Source organism: Helobdella robusta, assembly GCF_000326865.2.
Source record: "Helobdella robusta unplaced genomic scaffold HELROscaffold_20, whole genome shotgun sequence".
NCBI lineage: Eukaryota > Metazoa > Annelida > Clitellata > Rhynchobdellida > Glossiphoniidae > Helobdella > Helobdella robusta.
In genome coordinates this window covers 563043-582595 of record NW_008704084.1, presented here as the reverse complement: position 1 = coordinate 582595, position 19553 = coordinate 563043, and the positions used below count along the sequence as shown (strand labels likewise).

Here is a 19553-nt window from a genome sequence, read left to right as displayed (position 1 = left end):
CAAATAAACAGCAACAACAACCACAACAAAATAGAGCAACTACACAAAAACAAAATGGTACAAGTATAGATGCAAATTGAGAACAACATAAACAACAACAACAACGACGACGACACAACAACAACAACAACAGCAGCAACAACAACAGCAACACTAACAACAACAACAAACATAAACAGAAAGTCTTCCAGGAACACTGACATAAACATGAATAAGAATGTAAACAGCATAAACAATGAGGAGGACACACACACAACGCCGCAGAGCCAGCCAGAGCTGCGTGCATTAATAAACAAACAGGCCTAATGTGCTTTTTTTCATTTTACATAATGCGATTCTCCACCACACACACCGCACCGCGCCACGCCACACCACACCACACCACGCAACACCACACAACGCCACACCACACCACTCACTACATTAGTCACTCTCATGTCTCTCCCTTAACAAGTATTAAAGTCCAATAGCTGAATGGCAAGCGATTTTATGGCCGTCATTACGAGCCAGACGAGCAGGCACACACGCGCGCACAACTCCACAAAAACAAACATGTATCCGAGTACAAGTACACACAAGCTCACATACACGCGTACGCACAAACACACATACACACATGCAGCAAAGTACTGGTATAATTGACATTAAGTTTGATAAAATTATTTTTTAAACGTGCTCACACCAATCAATACACATACGCACGCACACACACACAATCTCTTTTACATACACAACACACACACACATACACACTACTACACAAACACGCATACAACACATGCACACATACCTAGTTGTAATTAATTAATTGTATGTAATACATGGGTTACATATATATCTGTTTTTGTGTATGTGTGTATGTTTGTGTGTGTGTTTGTGTGTTCTGCACATATGTGTTTAATGGGACTGTAGGAAGATTATGTGATTTCTATTTCTACTTGTCAGGCGAGAGATTAAATTTTTTTAAAGTTCCCTACTTAAATCTATTTTTAATTTGAATGTTTCTTCCTCGCTTGAATTTATTTTATTTTCGTTTTCATTGCCACCAAATCTTTTTTTATATATTTCAAATTTAATTTTAATCTATTTTCTTGGCGCCAAATGATTTTTTATTGCAATAAATCTAATATTAATTACATTTTTTCGGCAAAAGAAAAAGTAGAATATAAATTGGAGTTTACTTATCAGAGCAGACAATTTTAGTTTAAAAAAGTTCAATAAAAATTTTTTTCAGACATAATGTTTGCAGGATCCATAAAACTAAACTCAACTGAGTGACAGTAGTTAGTCCACGCTAATACACACAGAAAACACGTAATTATACAAACTCATACAAAATACACATACCCAAATACACACACACACACACACACACACACACACACACACACACACACACACACACACACACACACAACCAACACGTAAATACAACATCCAGTAAGCACAAAAGATAAAAGTTTTGCATGGTCTGAATCGGAAATATATTCCGACTTTGTATGTTTGGTTTTCTGTTTTTGTACGCTTCTATGTTTTTGTTTATTTTGTTCGCTTACTTATCCACGCTTTTAAATATTACAACTGTGGTTTTATTGTTCTCGTTCATACAGAAAAATTAGAACACAATTCATGATCGTCTGAGACATTTGCACGCAGTTTGAGTTGTTACCACTGACGGAGTTTCGTTCAAAATTTACAAACTTCAATGACTTATAAAATTATTCGTTCATCCATTTATTCATCCATCTTTCCACTAATCTATTCATACGCCCATTTAACCTTCCATCCATGCCTCTATCAGCAAAGCAGCATCTTTAACCATCGACCTGTCAATCAAACGTAGCAACGACGCACTGGAATAAACATCAACTTAGAGGGCATGCATATAATACATAAGTGAGTGTTAGTGTGTGTGTGTGTGTGTTAGTGTGTGCACGCACGTGTCTGAAACCCCAAATGTGTGTGTGTGTGTGCGTGCGTTTGTGTCACATTGTCACAAAAGTGAAACAAGTATGATATATTCGTAACAGTAAGGTTATACGACAAACACTGATATATGCACGCACATGACACATGAAATATGTGTACTTACGTACGTGTATCTACATGCTTCACAGTGTATTTATTTTTTTTCTCGCGACATCAGCCAAGAAACCCAGCGCATTAAAGTTCGACAATAAGTAGGCATTACACACACCACGCACTCAAACACACACACACACATAAACACACCACACACACACACACATACATAAACACACACACACGCATTCAGACTTACACACACACACGTAGTTCGGAGATTTTTAAAGATGGATCCAACAATAATTGGACAATATTAAATGTACGTGCCATCAACTCTTCCGTATCGCTCGTGTGCAAGGGTTTGTATGTGTGTGTGCGCGTGTGCGTGTGTTTGTTTGTTATGTATGTTTGTTATGTGTGTTTTTGTGTGTTTGTTATGTGTTTTTTATGTGTGTATGTTTGTTTATTTGTCTGTTGTGTGTGTTTGCTGGGCCGGATTAACATATTCAGGGACCCTAAGCACTTAACAATTATGGTGCCCGAACAACCAACCTAATCCAAGTATTGTATACAATATTATATACACATACACATAACGCATACTATAATCTATACAACATCACATTTATTAACACATCATGTAATTAATAGAAGATTGAAGATAGCGGATAGAGCTTTAACCCTTAATCAAAAGTTAAATTAAGTTAGTTAAATATTCAGGGGTTAGGGTTAGTTAAAGTTATAAGCATAAGTTAGTTAAATTAATTAACTAACATTGCCTGTAGACAATGTTAGTTAATTAATATGACTCATTTATTTCAAATGAACATCACGCTAGTTCATGCTACAATTTAGTAATTGCAAAAAATTGTGGTGGCTCGTCGCGGTGCCCCTTTTCATGCGGTGCCCTAAGCACGTGCTTAGTGGGCTCATTGCTTAATCCGGTGCTGTGTGTTTGTTATGTATGTGTGTGTGTGTGTTATGTGATTATGTGTGTGTGTGAGTATGTGTGTATGTGGACGTTCGCTCACTAACAGCAACAATATCAATAACATCAACGACAACATAATAACGTAAAAAAATTAAGGAACATTACCAGCAAAATTAAAATTTATCACAAAGAGAGGCAGTCATAAAAATATTTTTATTGAATAAGATGGAAAAACGACAAGAATCGACAACGACAACAACAACAACATCAACAACAACAATAACAAACAACAACATCAACAAAAAAAACGACAACAACAACAACAACGATGACAAAAACAACAACAACAACATCAACATCAACAACAATAGCAGCAGCAGCAACTACACTAACAATAACAATAAAATTCATTTTTACGACGCACTTCACTGACGTTTTGCTAGCAGATACAATCTTTTAAAACTCATTTTTAATTATATCCTCTTACTATCTTACTCCGAGATTTTTTGCCGCTCTCTCCCTATCTCTCTCTCTCTCTCTCTCTTTCTTTCGTTTCTTTATCGCTTTCTTTTTAATATAATATCTTCCACACTTTCTCTCTTTCTCTCTCTCTCTCTCTCCTCTTTATTGCTTTTAATATAATATCTTCCATTCTCTCCCTCTCTTTTTCTCTCTCTTTCTCTTGCTCTCTATCTTTCTATCTTTATTGTTTTTCTTACCAGCTACTAACTAATTGCATCTCTGATGACATTAACTTGCATCTTTCAGTTTCCGTTTGTCGTAGCTAGCAGTTAGTTAACTTATTTTGAATTAAGTCTATCTATCTTTATTATTATCCATCCTTTCCACCCCTCCAGCCATCATCTTCGTCGTCGTCATCATCGTGGTTGTTGTCTTCATTATCATCATACCTTTATCATCTTTACTGTCATTAGCATTGGCACCCTCGATATCATAACTGTTATCATCGTCATCGTCATCACGTCACCTCACGTTCCACCCTTCTTTTTTCTTTTAAGTCCATCTGGCCTGCTGCAAAACATTTCCAAAAAAATCAAATCGCTCTCGTGTTATAAGCCATTAAAAAAAAATTCTTTTGTTATTAGTTGAGATTTTCAGTTTTTTGTTTTTGTTTTTTTTTCTCTGTTTGCGAAAGTTTTTTAATTATAAAAACTTCAATTGCTTTTTCGTATTTGAGGAGAGATGTTTCTGTTTGGGATGAATTTATCTTCCGCTGTCGTGTCTGCCCTTCAATGTTCGCTACGGAGCACGTGCAATATAATGAACGCTGCTGTACAATGCTTCTTATAAGTACCATCTTGTAAGTACTATGTTCGTTCGAACCGATGTACCGTTTGACGAGTACACGGGCACCGATCTACCTTCTAATGAGGACATATGCACCAGTGTGCTTGCTATCTTACAAGTGCATAAGAACCATCCACATAGTACATGTGCACCGATGTGTTATCTACTAAAAATGAAGAATGTAAAGGTGAGGCATGTATGCATCAACTTATGAATGGTCAAGTGCTAATGTACTTAGTGACCTGATAACATGTGAGAATTTTTGAAAGCGAGCAAGAAAGGTCCGTCCACAAATGTGAGCGACGCCCGCCCCACAACGGTTGGAGACGAGATGAAGTGCGAAAAGCACGGCGTTCAAACATTAAATGAACAAATTTAAACGAAACATATCAACTTAAAATATAAAAATCAAAAAAATCAAACGTACAATTATAAATATATAGATACGTAAACATATACAGGGCAAACACGCTCAAATGGATTCGTACAAAAGTTTAAACTGCTTTCAATTAATATATAAGCGTTCAATGAATAACATCAACCACGTGATTGCATAGCTGACGGCAGGGCGGGATAACTTCAAGAGCAGAAATATCGAAGATGACACATCTTTTTAGAAACAAAAACGCAGCATGTAAAGACCGACACACACACCACACACACACACACACACCACACACACACACACACAGAAACACACATCCACCACGCAGATATACACAAAAATACATTCATAACTACACACACATACGCACATACACAAGCACACACAACCCACATCCACACACATTCACAACATCACAAACACGTACAATCTATCAGACAAGCAAACAGATTTATTTATAGCCGACCAACCAGATGAATGAACGACTGAATGACAAAAAGAATGAACTTCCGGATGAAATGAAAGGGCAAGTAGTTCGGTAATGAAAGGTAGCGATCCGACGATAATTAAATTTGGGAACGATATTCGATTCTATTTCCTGTTCGGTTCGGTACTTCAGGTTGGAACTTTAAGTAGTCACTGGTTGTAGAGGGGAACGAAGGGATATCAGGTGGCCAGTTTCGGGGGATTTGTTGTTATGTTATAGTGGTGGTGGTTATGGTAGTAAAGGTGATGTTGATGACGAAGACGACGATGAAGATGATGGTGGTAGTGAAGACGATGATGACGATGATGATACATGAACATACTTTGACGAAAAAAATGTTAAAAATGATGTAACTGGTCACTGTAATCCAACTGAAAAATGAAAAAGATGACCAAATCGTAACGATGACGACAATGACGGTGACGAAAACGATGGTGGTAACATGGTGAGGATAATGATGATGATAATTTTTGGTGGTGATAATGATAACGATAGTTTTCATTGCGAGAAGAAAACTGATAATTTAAAAAAAAATAAATTGGAAAATTGGAAAATAAATTTTTCAAAACGATAGCCCTGAAATCAACGTTTAAATTGAATTCAACGGTTAAATTAAAACGCAAGATATTGAGAAAGAGAGAATGTGAGAGAGAGAAGAGAGAGAAAGAGGAAGAGAAAGAAAGAGAGAGAGAGAAAGAGAGAGAGAGAGAGAAAGAGAAAGAAAGACATAAAGAGAGAATGAAAGAATGAAAAACTGCAGAAACATTACAAGAAAAGACAGAAGACAGAGCTATAAATGAAAAGGAGAGAGATGGAGGGAGAGAGAGAGGGAGAGAGAGAAAATGTGTGAAAATGAGAGTTGAGTTGCAATAGTTGATCACGTTCAACAGCAGTTGATGGTTTTGTAATGGAAGGAAGAATAAATTAAATAATTAGATAACCTCATTCAGATTGTGTGGTATATGTATGAGTGTGTTTGAGTGTGTGTGTGTGTGTGTGTTTGTTGGTGTAGATGTATCTGTGTGTGTTTGTGTAAAAGTGTCATATAAACGTGTGTGCGATTATGTACACATGTTTGTGTTTGTTCAAACCAAATCATGACGAATGACACTAAACAGTCAAACATCAGATAACAAATGGATTAACAATCTGTGTTTGTACGTCAGTGTGCGTACATGCGTGTGTACAAACCTAATAAAAAATTATTATCAATAACTAGGTAAGTATGTATGTAAGTATGTATGTTAAAACCAAAACATGATGAGTGACACTGAACCGTCAAACATCAAGTAACAAATGGATTAACATGTATGTATGTAGTATGTATGTATGTATGTAAGCAAGTAAGTAAGTAAGTAAGTATGTATGTATGTATGTATGTATGTATGTATGTATGTATGTATGTATGTATGTATGTATGTATGAATGTATATATGTTTGTGTGTATGTGTGTGTGTGTGTGTTTGTGTGAGCGTGTGTGTATGTTTGTTTGTGTGTGTATCGCAAAACCGTTAACAAAGTTGTCATCAATAAAAGCAACATCATTAACAACCATAACAACAGCAGCGGCAACAATAACTGCAGCAACAATAACTGCAGTAGTAACAACAGCAGCAGTAGAAGTAGCAGTAGAAGCAGCAAAAACTGTTCGTCGAACAAGCACGAGATGCAACTTTCAATTGCAGAAAACACCCGCACGCATCTAATTAATGTGAAGATGACGATGTTTCAGATGATGGTGACGATGAGACCGATGATAATGACGACCGATGATGATAAGGACAATGAAAATGATGACAGTTTTGATAGCGGCCATAATAACAATGAGAATGATAACATCTGCTTCTCCAAGTATATGATACCTTTAATTACAAAACACCGAAGACAACAACAAATTAACATCCGCAAAAACTGAAGACCTTAATAGCATAACAACAACAACGACAAAAATAACAAAAACAAAAATAATAATGTGCGTGTAATAACGCGAGGAAAGATAGTAAAGAACCATTAGGGTACCTTTACATGTAGTTGAGGAACCTTTCCTTTATTTTCTTCAACATGCAATTAAGCTGATCTCATGACTTATATATTATTTATATACCGCGTAATTACAGGCATCATGATGATGCCATTGTTGTTGTTGTGGCTGCTGTGGATGTTGTAGTTGTGGAAGTCGTAGTGGCTCTATTTGTGTTTGTTGTGATTGTTGTGCTTTTTCATTTGTCGCTTGATTGTTATCGGAACTGAAAACCTGTCAACTCGTAAATTTACTTGTAAAAAATGCAGATTGTAAAATAATTAATTTTTTTTTCTTAATTTATTTAGTTAATTTATAATTAATAAATAATTAATAAATAATAATAAAGTAATTAATTAATTAATAATTAATTAATTACTTTATCTATCTATCCATTCATATATCCATCCCTTCGTCGTTCTGTCCATCCATCCATTCTTCCATCCATCCATCCATCCATCCATCCATCCATCCATCCATCCATCCATCCATCCATCCATCCATCCATCCATCCATCCATCCATCCATCCATCCATCCGTCCGTCCGTCCATCCGTCCATCAGAGTTCAACGGGTCAGAATCCTCCTTTCCTGCAGCCGAGGAATCGTCAGAGAGGTCATCAATTTCTTCCAACACCTTTTCCTCATTCTCTTCATCATTGGAATCGACCCACGATCCGTCCGTTTGTCCTCCAATTCTGAATAGCACTTCAGAGCTCCCATCTTTCCTACGAGATACTAAAAAGTTCTTTCTTGGCACAGGTGTCCCCAAGTTCAAACGCTGCAAAACAGTTGGGCTGGTCAGGCCGGTTTTGATGTCGTTGTTCAAGGAGATGTTGCTGTTCAATATGTTCTTCAATATACACCAAACTGAAAAACAAATGAAAAATAAAGCAACAGATATTAAAACAACATGAACATAAACACATAACACTAAATACAAGATCAACATAAACACATTAACATTAAATACAACATCAATATAAACACATTAACATTAAATACAACAACATTAAGTACAACAACATTAAATACAACAACAGCAACAACAAACGTAACAATCGTAATGTAGCGACAACAATAAAATTATCACCAACAAAACACTAACACAGTTAAACTATCACATGCATTACCACATCAGAAGATAAACAACAACAGCAACAACAACCACAACAGCAGCAACAACGGCAGCAACAACAACCACAACAACAGCAACAAATACAACCACAACAACAGCAGCAACAACAAACACAACAACAGCAGCAGCAACAACAACAACAATAGTTGTATCGACAACGACGAAGTCGAGAAGGACAACAGTTGAACAAATTTTAATCATGACAAATTGCAAGTGGAACTATCGGTGCAAGCAGAAATATACAACATACATCTTCATGCACACACTCATACACACACATACACATCTTCACACACACTGTCGCACTACACACACACGCTACACAAACACACATACAGTCGCGGACCTAGACAACTTTGAAGGGGGTAACCAAATTTTTCAAAATGTTTAAATTTTGAAGGGGCGGCCAAAATTTAAACGCGGGAAAAACCAAAATTTGTGATATACATAAGCCGGTTTATTTTCTGACTTTATTTAAAAACGGCTGCATGTGTAGTGTGCATAAAACATGAAAACTTGAAATGTACTTGTGTGTCTATGAAACAGACGTCAAAGAATAGTTAGACGTTCTGCACTCGACATCAGCTTCATGAAAATACATTTTTATTCAGGGCTGGAGTTTTCTAAAGATATGAACACTGAAAATACGGTCCATCATGCCAGTTTTCGTATTCAAGTTGGAAGGCGTAAAATCCGCGTATCTCCACTTCGATAGATTAAACGAAGTTTATTGTTTCGGTAGCACTTGAATTATTCACGATGTTTCTCACAACGTGGTCCAGTGTTAATTTTTGCAATGAAATTGATAATCAATACAACTTCATTTCATCAACTTTTCCTTTTTTGTTGATTTCAATAAGAATGGTGCAAACAGAAAACATTTGCTTCTCTGTTCGTTTGTAGATTGAGAATGAAAAAATAACAATGTGGCATAAATATTTTTATTATCGGTCCTTTTAAGCGTTCACCACGCATGCATTTCAAATAGAGAGACATATAAACATACACAAAACTTACAAACATATAGAAGACATACACACATCTCCAAAACATACAAACATGTGCAAAACTTATAAACATTTACAAAACATACAGACATACAAATATATACAAAATATACAAATATATACAAAAATACAGGCATTGCAAAACATACAAATATGTATGAATTACATAAAGAAAACCCAACGTTGATATATTGGATATACGACAAGTGTTTATGAATAATTGATTATATGTATATGTGTGTCTGTCTGTCAGTGTGTGTATTGAGACTTCGTTTGTGCGTGCAAATGCGTGTGTGTACGTGAATATGAGTGTCTACACATGTGAGAGTATGTGTATATCTGCTGTATGTGGGTGTAGTAGCGTACAGATAGGGTATTCATCATGCTGTCGAAAGAACGTTGATTGATTAATGCAATGAATCATAAAAAAGTACTTGAGAAATATTTCTAGTAACTAAAGAGAAAAATAGTAGTATTAGTAGCAATTGTTGTGGCGGTGGTAGTAGAAGTAGTAGCAGTAGTAGTCGCAGTTGTTGTGATAGTAGTAAAGGTGATAGTATTGGTAGTAATGGTGCCTCGGATAAAACTTATTGGCACCCAGTCGGAGCCAAGTTTTGGTTGGACAGTGAAATAGCATATCTGGCAGGAAGCGTTCTTTTCACTCTGTGTAATCGATGTATTCCATGGAAACTGTGGAAACGACTGTAGAGGACACGCGCGCAGTTATGCTCCTAATTCAACCAGAGTGTCTTGCGTTGTTACAAAGAAAGAAACGCGTCGTGTTTATCAGGTGCATGGAAAGCTTCAAACGTGTAGATTAGACAGAGGAATTTGAATTTTTATGAATATCTGTAACACCGAGGCACGTGAATTCTAACATTAGCCACATTTACTTTTCTCTTATCAATTTTCGTTTAGTTTTGCCAGAAAATTTTCGGTTTTGCTTTCGTCTCAGATTATTCATCGATTTTCTGATATATCTTTTTGCACGCTCGAAAACTTTTGACTTCCTAAAATATTTTCATTTACAAATATTCAACAGAGTTGCTGAAGCAGAAATCGCCAAACATTTCATTGGGTTTCGATTGTCCAAATTCTTAAAAGCAACTTTAAATCGACAAAAAGCGTCAGTAATTTATAAAAGTTTTCTGTGGCATTCAATCGAATCTTCGATCTTCTCCGATTGATTGGAAAAAATTTTTGGCGAACGTTTGATTTTGTAGACGCATGTGTCACCTTGTTGGCATTTTCAATCTTTAGCTTTTTTTGACCAAGAGTTTTTGTCTCCATATGAGGTTTTAAATAAGTACAATTTTAAACCTTCATAATTTTTTTTACCTATACGATAGTTTTTCGAACACGTGAAGGCATCCTTATCAATGTAATATTTGAAATAATGCCCCATTGAACAGTCTCTTTAGCCTCCTGAAAGATTGCTCATCTTAAAATTTTTTTTTTATCTTCGAAAACCATTAAGAACAAAATTTTTAACAAAATTAATAACTGAAAATCGGAAAACTGCGCCAGGATTTCAACACTCAACGTTAACGATCCTAACCATAGGATGACAGAAGCAAAGAAATGTCAATTTGATTAATAGATTATTTTCTAAAATGTTTTGTAGAAGATTTTGGAAAAAAGTAATCAACGCTAAAATTTTTCATTTTAACTATTTTTTGTGTAGTTTCCGTATTAATTTTTTGGATAAAACTCCGTTTTTGTTTTTTAACCGAATTTATTCTGTTTAGCATGTTTTAGTTTTCGTTAACAAAATCCAGACACTTTGCGCTATATAAATATATATTTTTTTACGTTTGATATTTTTTTAGCCAGAATTAAATAAGAATATATGTAGTATTAATGAACTAACGTATATCATACAGTCAAACAACGGAAAGTCTGAAATTTAGAGAACGTACAAGCATATGCGACACACCTTAACCAAAAAAAATTTACAACAGTTTGTAAAAGAAGTTCTGCAATTTAAAACAAATAAACATTTCTGTAACAAACCAAAACTAAAGCAAGTCTTAACACTTATTTTGATGTTGGTTAAATGATAAATTCCGTTAATGAACTGCAATTTAGAGTAGTAAATTAATTTATTACGAATAAAACAAACCAAAAATTGCTAATTTAATTTTTATTACTTTTATTATTTCTATTGTCGATGCAATTGGTGTGGTCAGTGTTAACGTTGTCAGCAATGATCTCTTTCATTAAGTTAATGTCATCAATGGTTGACGTTTTGTTTACAGCTTCTCTTGGTATTCCATCCAAACATTTAGACTCTGCCGACTTATTTTTCCATTCCGTCTTCACATAATGGAGGACATCTGAATCTACTCCAGCTTCATCGAAATCAACGCGCATATGTTCCACGACTTTATTAATTACCTCGGCATATAGGTCAACCGTAGTGACATATTTGTCGCCAATATCGCTCGTCTTGCTGGCCATTTGTAGAAGAAATACTATTATCATTAATTAATCCACATTCAGAGCCTTCATATATATATATATATATATATATATATATATATATACACAATTTTAGAAAACCCTCGTAAATTTTACAATGTTTGCCGAAACAATTCAAATGCAGTGTGTATGTCTGTGTTTGTTTGTTTGCATGTTGTATGTATATCTGTTGTTTGTATGTTCAAAAGTGTGTTTCTTGTATGAATATTGCATGTAGCATATGTAAATGTAGGTACGTTTTTAAAATTGCATTGCACGTCGTATTGCATGTTTTTGGCGCTTTTGAGTGTTTCTCATGTTGGCATTGTGTATGTTGTGTGTTTTGTTGTGTTCTTATGTTTGCATGTTTGATTATTTGCATGAATTTAATTTTGTTTTGTTTTCATCGTTATTCACATAAACTCAAAACTCAGGATATGGAAATGTATTATATATATTTTTCAACGTGCAGTCATAGATTAATTTTTAAAATATTTTGTAAAAGATTTTGTAAATAATTAATCGACGCTAATATTTTTCATTTTAACTATTTTTCGTGTGGTTTCTGTTTGAATTTTTTAGTTTTCGTCTCGTTTTAGTTAGTTCAAAGCAAGTCTTAATACTTATTTTGATATGGAATGTAGTGCAATGTCAAGGTCAATGAACTGCAATATAGTGTAGTAAATTAATTTATTACGAACTAAAACAAACCAAAAATTGCTAATTTAATTTTTATTACTTTTAACTTAATTCACACTTATACAATAATTAAAAACGTTTATAAATAATAATACGGATAATTCTATCTATTGTAATTAAGTCGTCATTAATGCAGTAAATATTTTATGACGCATTGTAAAATTAATTAGAAAATTAAGGATCTTTTCTAAATAATATTAACTTTGTTACATTGTAAAGTTTACGAGGATTTTCTGTGCATATATATATGAAGGCTCTGAATGTGGAATAATTAATGATAATAGTGGTAAAAATAATAAAAAGTATTTCTTCTACAAATGGCCAACAAGACGAGCGATATTGGGGGCAAGTATGTCACTACCGTTGACCTATATGCCGAGGTAATTAATAAAGTCGTGGAACATATGCGCATTGATTTCGATGAAGCTGGAGTAGATTCAGATGTCCTCCATTATGTGAAGACGGAATGGAAACATAAGTTGGCGGAGTCAAAATGTTTGGATGGAATACCAAGAGTACCAAACAACGTAAACAAAACGTCAGCCATTGACAACGCTGACAACGTTAACAATGACCAGACCAACTGCATCGACAGCATCAGCCTAAAAAACTCCAACTTTTTGCATCATGTTGAAAACAACAACAACAACAATAAAGATGATCCGAACATCTTACCCCGCTTGATCAATCCAAATGCGGTGCATTCAAATGCGGTGCATTCTGGCAACACAAACCAGAATCTTCAAAACAAGAATGCACGGTTGGGTAATTCGAACAATATTCGTCGGATCAATTCGAATGCCGTGCCACGCTTGATCACAAACACTGGCTTGAACGTCTCTCACAGGTTGCCTCCAAACAACAACATCAACCTAAACAACATTAAAATTAACAGTTCACACGTTTTGCAGCAATTGAACAGCAACAACACCTTAAACGCGTTGACAGGATTTCACAAGATAACAACAATGCCGAGAAACATTAACATCATGAGCTATCCGATGAACTCTGGCATAAACAACGTAAACAATCCGAAAAACACGAACGAGGACATTCGAAACTTGAATCAAAATATTCCAGTTAAGTTTAAACGCCACTTGGACAACACGAATCAAAACATTCCAATCAAGTCTCCACGTTTAGACAACATGAACAATGTTTGCCGAATCAATTCAAATGAAGTACCTTACTTGATCAACGAGGTTAACTCGAACTTGAACAACAGAAACATGACGCCGCGCCTGATCACTAATATTTTCTCGCCTAGGAACAACGTCAACCTGAACAGCATCACTATTAACACTTTGCAAATCCCGAACAATATTAAGTACATCTCCAGCTTGAACAACAACGTTATCAGTCCAAACCTTCGGCAACCCTTGAACAACAACACCGGTAAAAACAAAATATTGAACAGCAACATCTCCTTGAACAACAACATCAACAAAGGCCTGACCAGCCCAACTGTTTTGCAGCGTTTGAACCTGGGAACACCTGTGCCAAGAAAGAACTCTTTAGTATCTCGTAGGAATCAAGATGGGAGCTCTGAAGTGCTATTCAGAATTGGAGGACAGACGGACGGATCGTGGGACGATTCCGATGATGAAGAAAATGAAGAAAATGTGTTGGAAGAACTTGATGACCTCTCTGACGATTCCTCGGCTGCAGGAAAGGAGGATTCTGACCCTTTGAACTCAGACGATGACGATGTTGAACATGACATAGACGAAAATTCTATTGAGAACTTCGTGGCTTGTCAATACATCAAGGTAGTGAAGAACAAGTCCATTTGGAGGGCGTACTTTATGTTCGGCATCATTCACGTGGACGGAAAGGAGGAAGCCTTCCACCAGGCACTGGGTGAAGTTAAATTTTAGGGAGAGCTGAAAGAGATAGGGTTTCATCTTTATAAAACTCTTATATACCTCGGCTGCAGGAAAGGAGGATTCTGACCCTTTGAACTCAGTCGATGACGATGTTGAACATGACATAGACGAAAATTCTATTGAGAACTTCGTGGCTTGTCAATACATCAAGGTCGTGAAGAACAGGTCCATTTGGAGGGCGTACTTCATGTTCGGCATCATTCACGTAGACGGAAAGGAGGAAGCCTTCCACCAGGCACTGGGTGAAGTTAAATTTTAGGGAGAGCTGAAAGAGATAGGGTTTCATCTTTATAAAACTCTTATATAACTTATTCAGGCATTTCGAAAGTCGGAACAGATCATTAAATTAATGATATGTCTCGATAAAGTTAGATATCATATAAAACTTCATCATTTTTTATTTTGTTTTTTTTTGCATTGGTTGTATATAAATATATATTAATCACCTACGTATAGTTTTTTTTAATATTTTTCGATAGGTGCTTTAAATGGTTCTCTTCGTTTAGCTTTTTTGACCACATTTCTTATTTGGTCAATGCGTACATGTATCAAAATGCATATAACAATGTGAGACTTTAAATTTACAATTTTGCCAAACTTTTATAATAAAAAAGTTTTGACCAAAACAATCATTGTTATTTATTTTATGTAAAAAATTGTGTAATCCAAGTAAACACATACACACGCAGACCACTCTTACACGCACAGACAGACAGCTGTTTTTTAGGTAGTTGAATGAAGTATGCATAATTTGTATTAAGCAAATATGTCTCAATAGCATTGGCAACTATTTTCGGAACTAAAAAATCGAATCAATTTAAATTTATGGCAAAAATTATCACGTTATAAAATCAAAATTCGCAATTGATTGAAATATTGACAGAGTGGGTGGGTCTTCAATGAGAAAATATTTGCTTGTTAAAGTTTTTAAAAAAAAGAGAACGTAAGAGAGAGAGAGAAAAAAGAGAAAAAACTGACAAAGAGAGAAAGAAGAGATAGGAAGAGAATCTTAAAGCAAACATTCATCATATTTTATATGGCATTATTTTTCATTACGAGAATAAGCTGATGTGTAGGTTACGAATCGACGTTGACGCGGTAAGTGCCGTTGGTGTGTATGTTTGTATGTGCATGTTTGTCTGTCTATGTGTATGTATGAGTGTATGTTTGTGTTTATGTCTGTATGTGCATGTTTGTATGTTTGTGTGTATATCTGTTGTTTGTATGTTCAAAAGTGTGTTTCTTGTATGAATATTGTATGTAGCATGTGTAAACGTAGGTACGTTTTTAAAATTGCATTGCACGTCGTATTGCATGTTTTTTGCGTTTTTGAGTGTTTCTCATGTTGGCATTGTGTATGTTGTGTGTTTTGTTGTGTTCTTATGTTTGCATGTTTGATTATTTGGATGAATTTAGGCTTGTTTGTATAATTTTGTTTTCAACATTATTCACATAAACACAAAACTCAGGATATGGAAATGTATTATATATATTTTTCAACGTGCAATCATATAAAATTAATGGAAAGTAATAATTCATTATTTATCTCCAGTTTATTTCACGCTTAGCTCCTAATTGAGATATAACATCGAATGGCTCTAATTTTGTGAGAGTATTTGAAATATTCATCATCGTCGTCGTCGTCGTCATCATCACTAAGATTTCAACACTCAACGTTTACGATCTTAACCATAGGATGACAGAAGCAAAGAAACGACAATTTTATTGATAGATTGTTTTTTAAAATATTTTGTAAAAGATTTTGTAAAAATTTAATCGACGCTAAAAATTTTCATTTTAACTATTTTTCGTGTGGTTTCCGTTTTAATCTTTGTGTTTTTGTCTCGTTTTAGTTAGTTCAATGCTAGTCTTAATACTTATTTTGATATGGAATGTAGTGCAATGTCAAGGTCAATGAACTGCAATGTAGAGTAGTAAATTAATTTATTACGAACTAAAACAAACCAAAAATTGCTAATTTAATTTTTATTACTTTTAACTTAATTCACACTTATACGATAATTAAAAACGTTTATAAATAATACTACGGATAATTCTATCTATTGTAATTAAGTCGTCATTAATGCAGTAAATATTTTATGACGCATTGTAAAATTAATTAGAAAATTAAGGATCTTTTCTAAATAATATTAACTTTGTTACATTGTAAAGTTTACGAGGATTTTCTGTGCATATATATATGAAGGCTCTGAATGTGGAATAATCAATGATAATAGTGGTAAAAATAATAAAAAGTATTTCTTCTACAAATGGCCAACAAGACGAGCGATATTGGCGGCAAGTATGTCACTACGGTTGACCTATATGCCGAGGTAATTAATAAAGTCGTGGAACATATGCGCATTGATTTCGATGAAGCTGGAGTAGATTCAGATGTCCTCCATTATGTGAAGACGGAATGGAAACATAAGTTGGCGGAGTCAAAATGTTTGGGTGGAATACCAAGAGTACCAAACAACGTAAACAAAACGTCAACCATTGACAACGCTGACAACGTTAACAATGACCAGACCAACTGCATCGACAGCATCAGCCTAAAAAACTCCAACTTTTTGCATCATGTTGAAAACAACAACAACAACAATGAAGATGATCCGAACATCTTACCCCGCTTGATCAATCCAAATGCGGTGCATTCAAATGCGGTGCATTCTGGCAACACAAACCAGAATCTTCAAAACAAGAATGCACGGTTGGGCAATTCGAACAATATTCGTCGGATCAATTCGAATGCCGTGCCACGCTTGATCACAAACACTGGCTTGAACGTCTCTCACAGGTTGCCTCCAAACAACAACGTCAACCTAAACAACATTAAAATTAACAGTTCACACGTTTTGCAGCAATTGAACAGCAACAACACCTTAAACGCGTTGACAGGATCTCACATGATAACAACAATGCCGAGAAACATTAACAACATCAGCTGTCCGATGAACTATGGCATAAACAGCGTAAACAATCCGAACATCTTACCACGCTTAGTAAATTCAAATGCACCCTTGTTTCCACGCTCGGAAACCACAAATCAAAACATTACAATCAAGTTTCCACCCTTGGACAACACGAACCAAAACATTCGAAATTTGATTCCACGCTTGATAAACACAAACGAGGACATTCGGAACTTGAACCAAAACATTCCAATTAAGTTTACACGCCGCTTGGACAACACGAATCAAAACATTCCAATCAAGTTTCCACGTTTAGACAACATGAACAATGTTTGCCGAGTCAATTCAAATGCAGTACCTTTCTTAAACAACGAGGTTAACTTGAACAACAGAAACATGACGCCGCGCCTGATCACTAATATTTTCTCGCCTAGGAACAACGTCAACCTGAACAGCATCACTATTAACACTTTGCAAATCCCGAACAATATTAAGTACATCTCCAGCTTGAACAATCAGTCCAAACCTTCGGCAACCCTTGAACAACAACACCGGTAACAACAAAATATTGAACAGCAACATCTCCTTGAACAACAACATCAACAAAGGCCTGACCAGCCCAACTGTTTTGCAGCGTTTGAACCTGGGAACACCTGTGCCAAGAAAGAACTCTTTAGTATCTCGTAGGAATCAAGATGGGAGCTCTGAAGTGCTATTCAGAATTGGAGGACAGACGGACGGATCGTGGGACGATTCCGATGATGAAGAAAATGAAGAAAATGTGTTGGAAGAACTTGATGACCTCTCTGACGATTCCTCGGCTGCAGGAAAGGAGGATTCTGACCCTTTGAACTCAGACGATGACGATGTTGAACATGACATAGACGAAAATTCTATTGAGAACTTCGTGGCTTGTCAATACATCAAGGTAGTGAAGAACAAGTCCATTTGGAGGGCGTACTTTATGTTCGGCATCATTCACGTGGACGGAAAGGAGGAAGCCTTCCACCAGGCACTGGGTGAAGTTAAATTTTAGGGAGAGCTGAAAGAGATAGGGTTTCATCTTTATAAAACTCTGATATACCTTATTCAGGCATTTCGAAAATCGGAACAGATCATTAAATTAATGATATGTCTCGATAAAGTTAGATATCATATAAAACTTTATCATTTTTTATTTTGTTTTTCTGCATTGGTTGTATATAGATATATATTAATTATCTACGGAAGTATGCATAGTTTGTATTAAGCAAATATGTCTCAATAGCATTGGCAACTATTTTCGGAACTAAAAAATCGAATCAATTTAAATTTATGGCAAAAATTTTCACGTTATAAAATCAAAATTCGCAATTGATTGAAATATTGACAGAGTGAGTGGGTCTTCAATGAGAAAATATATGCTTGTTGAAGTTTTCTAAAGGAGAGAAAGTAAGAGAAAGAGAAAAAAAGAGAGAAAACTGAGAGAGAGTAGATATAGGTAGAGTCACTTAAAGCAAACATTCATCATATTTTATCTGGCATTATTTTTTATTACTACGAGAATATGCCGATGTATTGGTAACGAATCGACGTTGACGCGGTTAGTGCCGTTGGTGAGAATCTTTGTATGTGCATGTTTGTATGCCTTTTTTGTATGGGATACCAAAAGCAGGTTTAAACAAAAAAGCAACCAATGATAAAATTAACTTAATGAAAGAAGTCACACTGACCATACCAATTGCATCGACAACATCAGCCTAAAATACTCCAACTTTTTGCAGCATCTTAATAAAAACAACAACAACAACAAAGATGATCCGAACATCTTACCACGGCTGATCAATCCAAAAGCGGTGCATTCAAATGCACGCTTGGAAAACTCGAACCAGAACATTCGAAACTTGTTTCCATGCTTGGATATGGAAATGTATTTTTATATTTTTCTACGTGCAATCATATAAAATTAATGGAAGGTAATAATTCATTATTTATCTCCAGTTTATTTCACGCTTAGCTCCTAATTGAGATATAACATCGAATGGCTCTAATTTTGTGAGAGTATTTGAAATATTCATCATCGTCGTCGTCGTCGTCATCATCACTAAGATTTCAACACTATGATTTTCATAGTCATTATTAACATAGTTATCATCATCGTCATCATCATCGTTATCGTCATCACCACCACGTCAACATCTCGACAAGTGACGTCAAGGTCAAAAAAGCAAAAAGAAACCGATGACAATGATAAATATGCCGATGATTATGATGGTGGTGATGATGATTGTGGTGATGATGACGATGATGATGA

At 35.3% G+C, this 19553-nt stretch overlaps 3 protein-coding genes across 3 annotated transcripts; 2 read left to right on the top strand and 1 right to left on the bottom strand.

Annotated features, from left to right (window-relative positions):
• Positions 1 to 7221: 7221 nt before the first annotated feature.
• On the bottom strand, positions 7222 to 11760 carry HELRODRAFT_171153 (hypothetical protein; the record flags this gene model as incomplete). Its single annotated transcript, XM_009017900.1, has 3 exons — positions 7222 to 7323; positions 7793 to 8025; positions 11451 to 11760. 3 exons carry the CDS (start codon positions 11758 to 11760, stop codon positions 7222 to 7224), a joined length of 645 nt encoding a protein of 214 aa, XP_009016148.1.
• Positions 11761 to 12776: 1016 nt separating this feature from the next.
• HELRODRAFT_171152 (hypothetical protein) lies at positions 12777 to 14604 on the top strand (the record flags this gene model as incomplete). The annotated part of the gene is made up of 2 exons (XM_009017899.1): positions 12777 to 14319; positions 14396 to 14604. 2 exons carry the CDS (start codon positions 12777 to 12779, stop codon positions 14602 to 14604), a joined length of 1752 nt encoding a protein of 583 aa, XP_009016147.1.
• Positions 14605 to 16615: 2011 nt separating this feature from the next.
• On the top strand, positions 16616 to 18296 carry HELRODRAFT_171151 (hypothetical protein; the record flags this gene model as incomplete). The annotated part of the gene is made up of 2 exons (XM_009017898.1): positions 16616 to 17814; positions 17879 to 18296. The coding sequence occupies 2 exons, from the start codon at positions 16616 to 16618 to the stop codon at positions 18294 to 18296; spliced, it is 1617 nt and encodes a 538-aa protein (XP_009016146.1).
• Positions 18297 to 19553: the final 1257 nt, after the last annotated feature.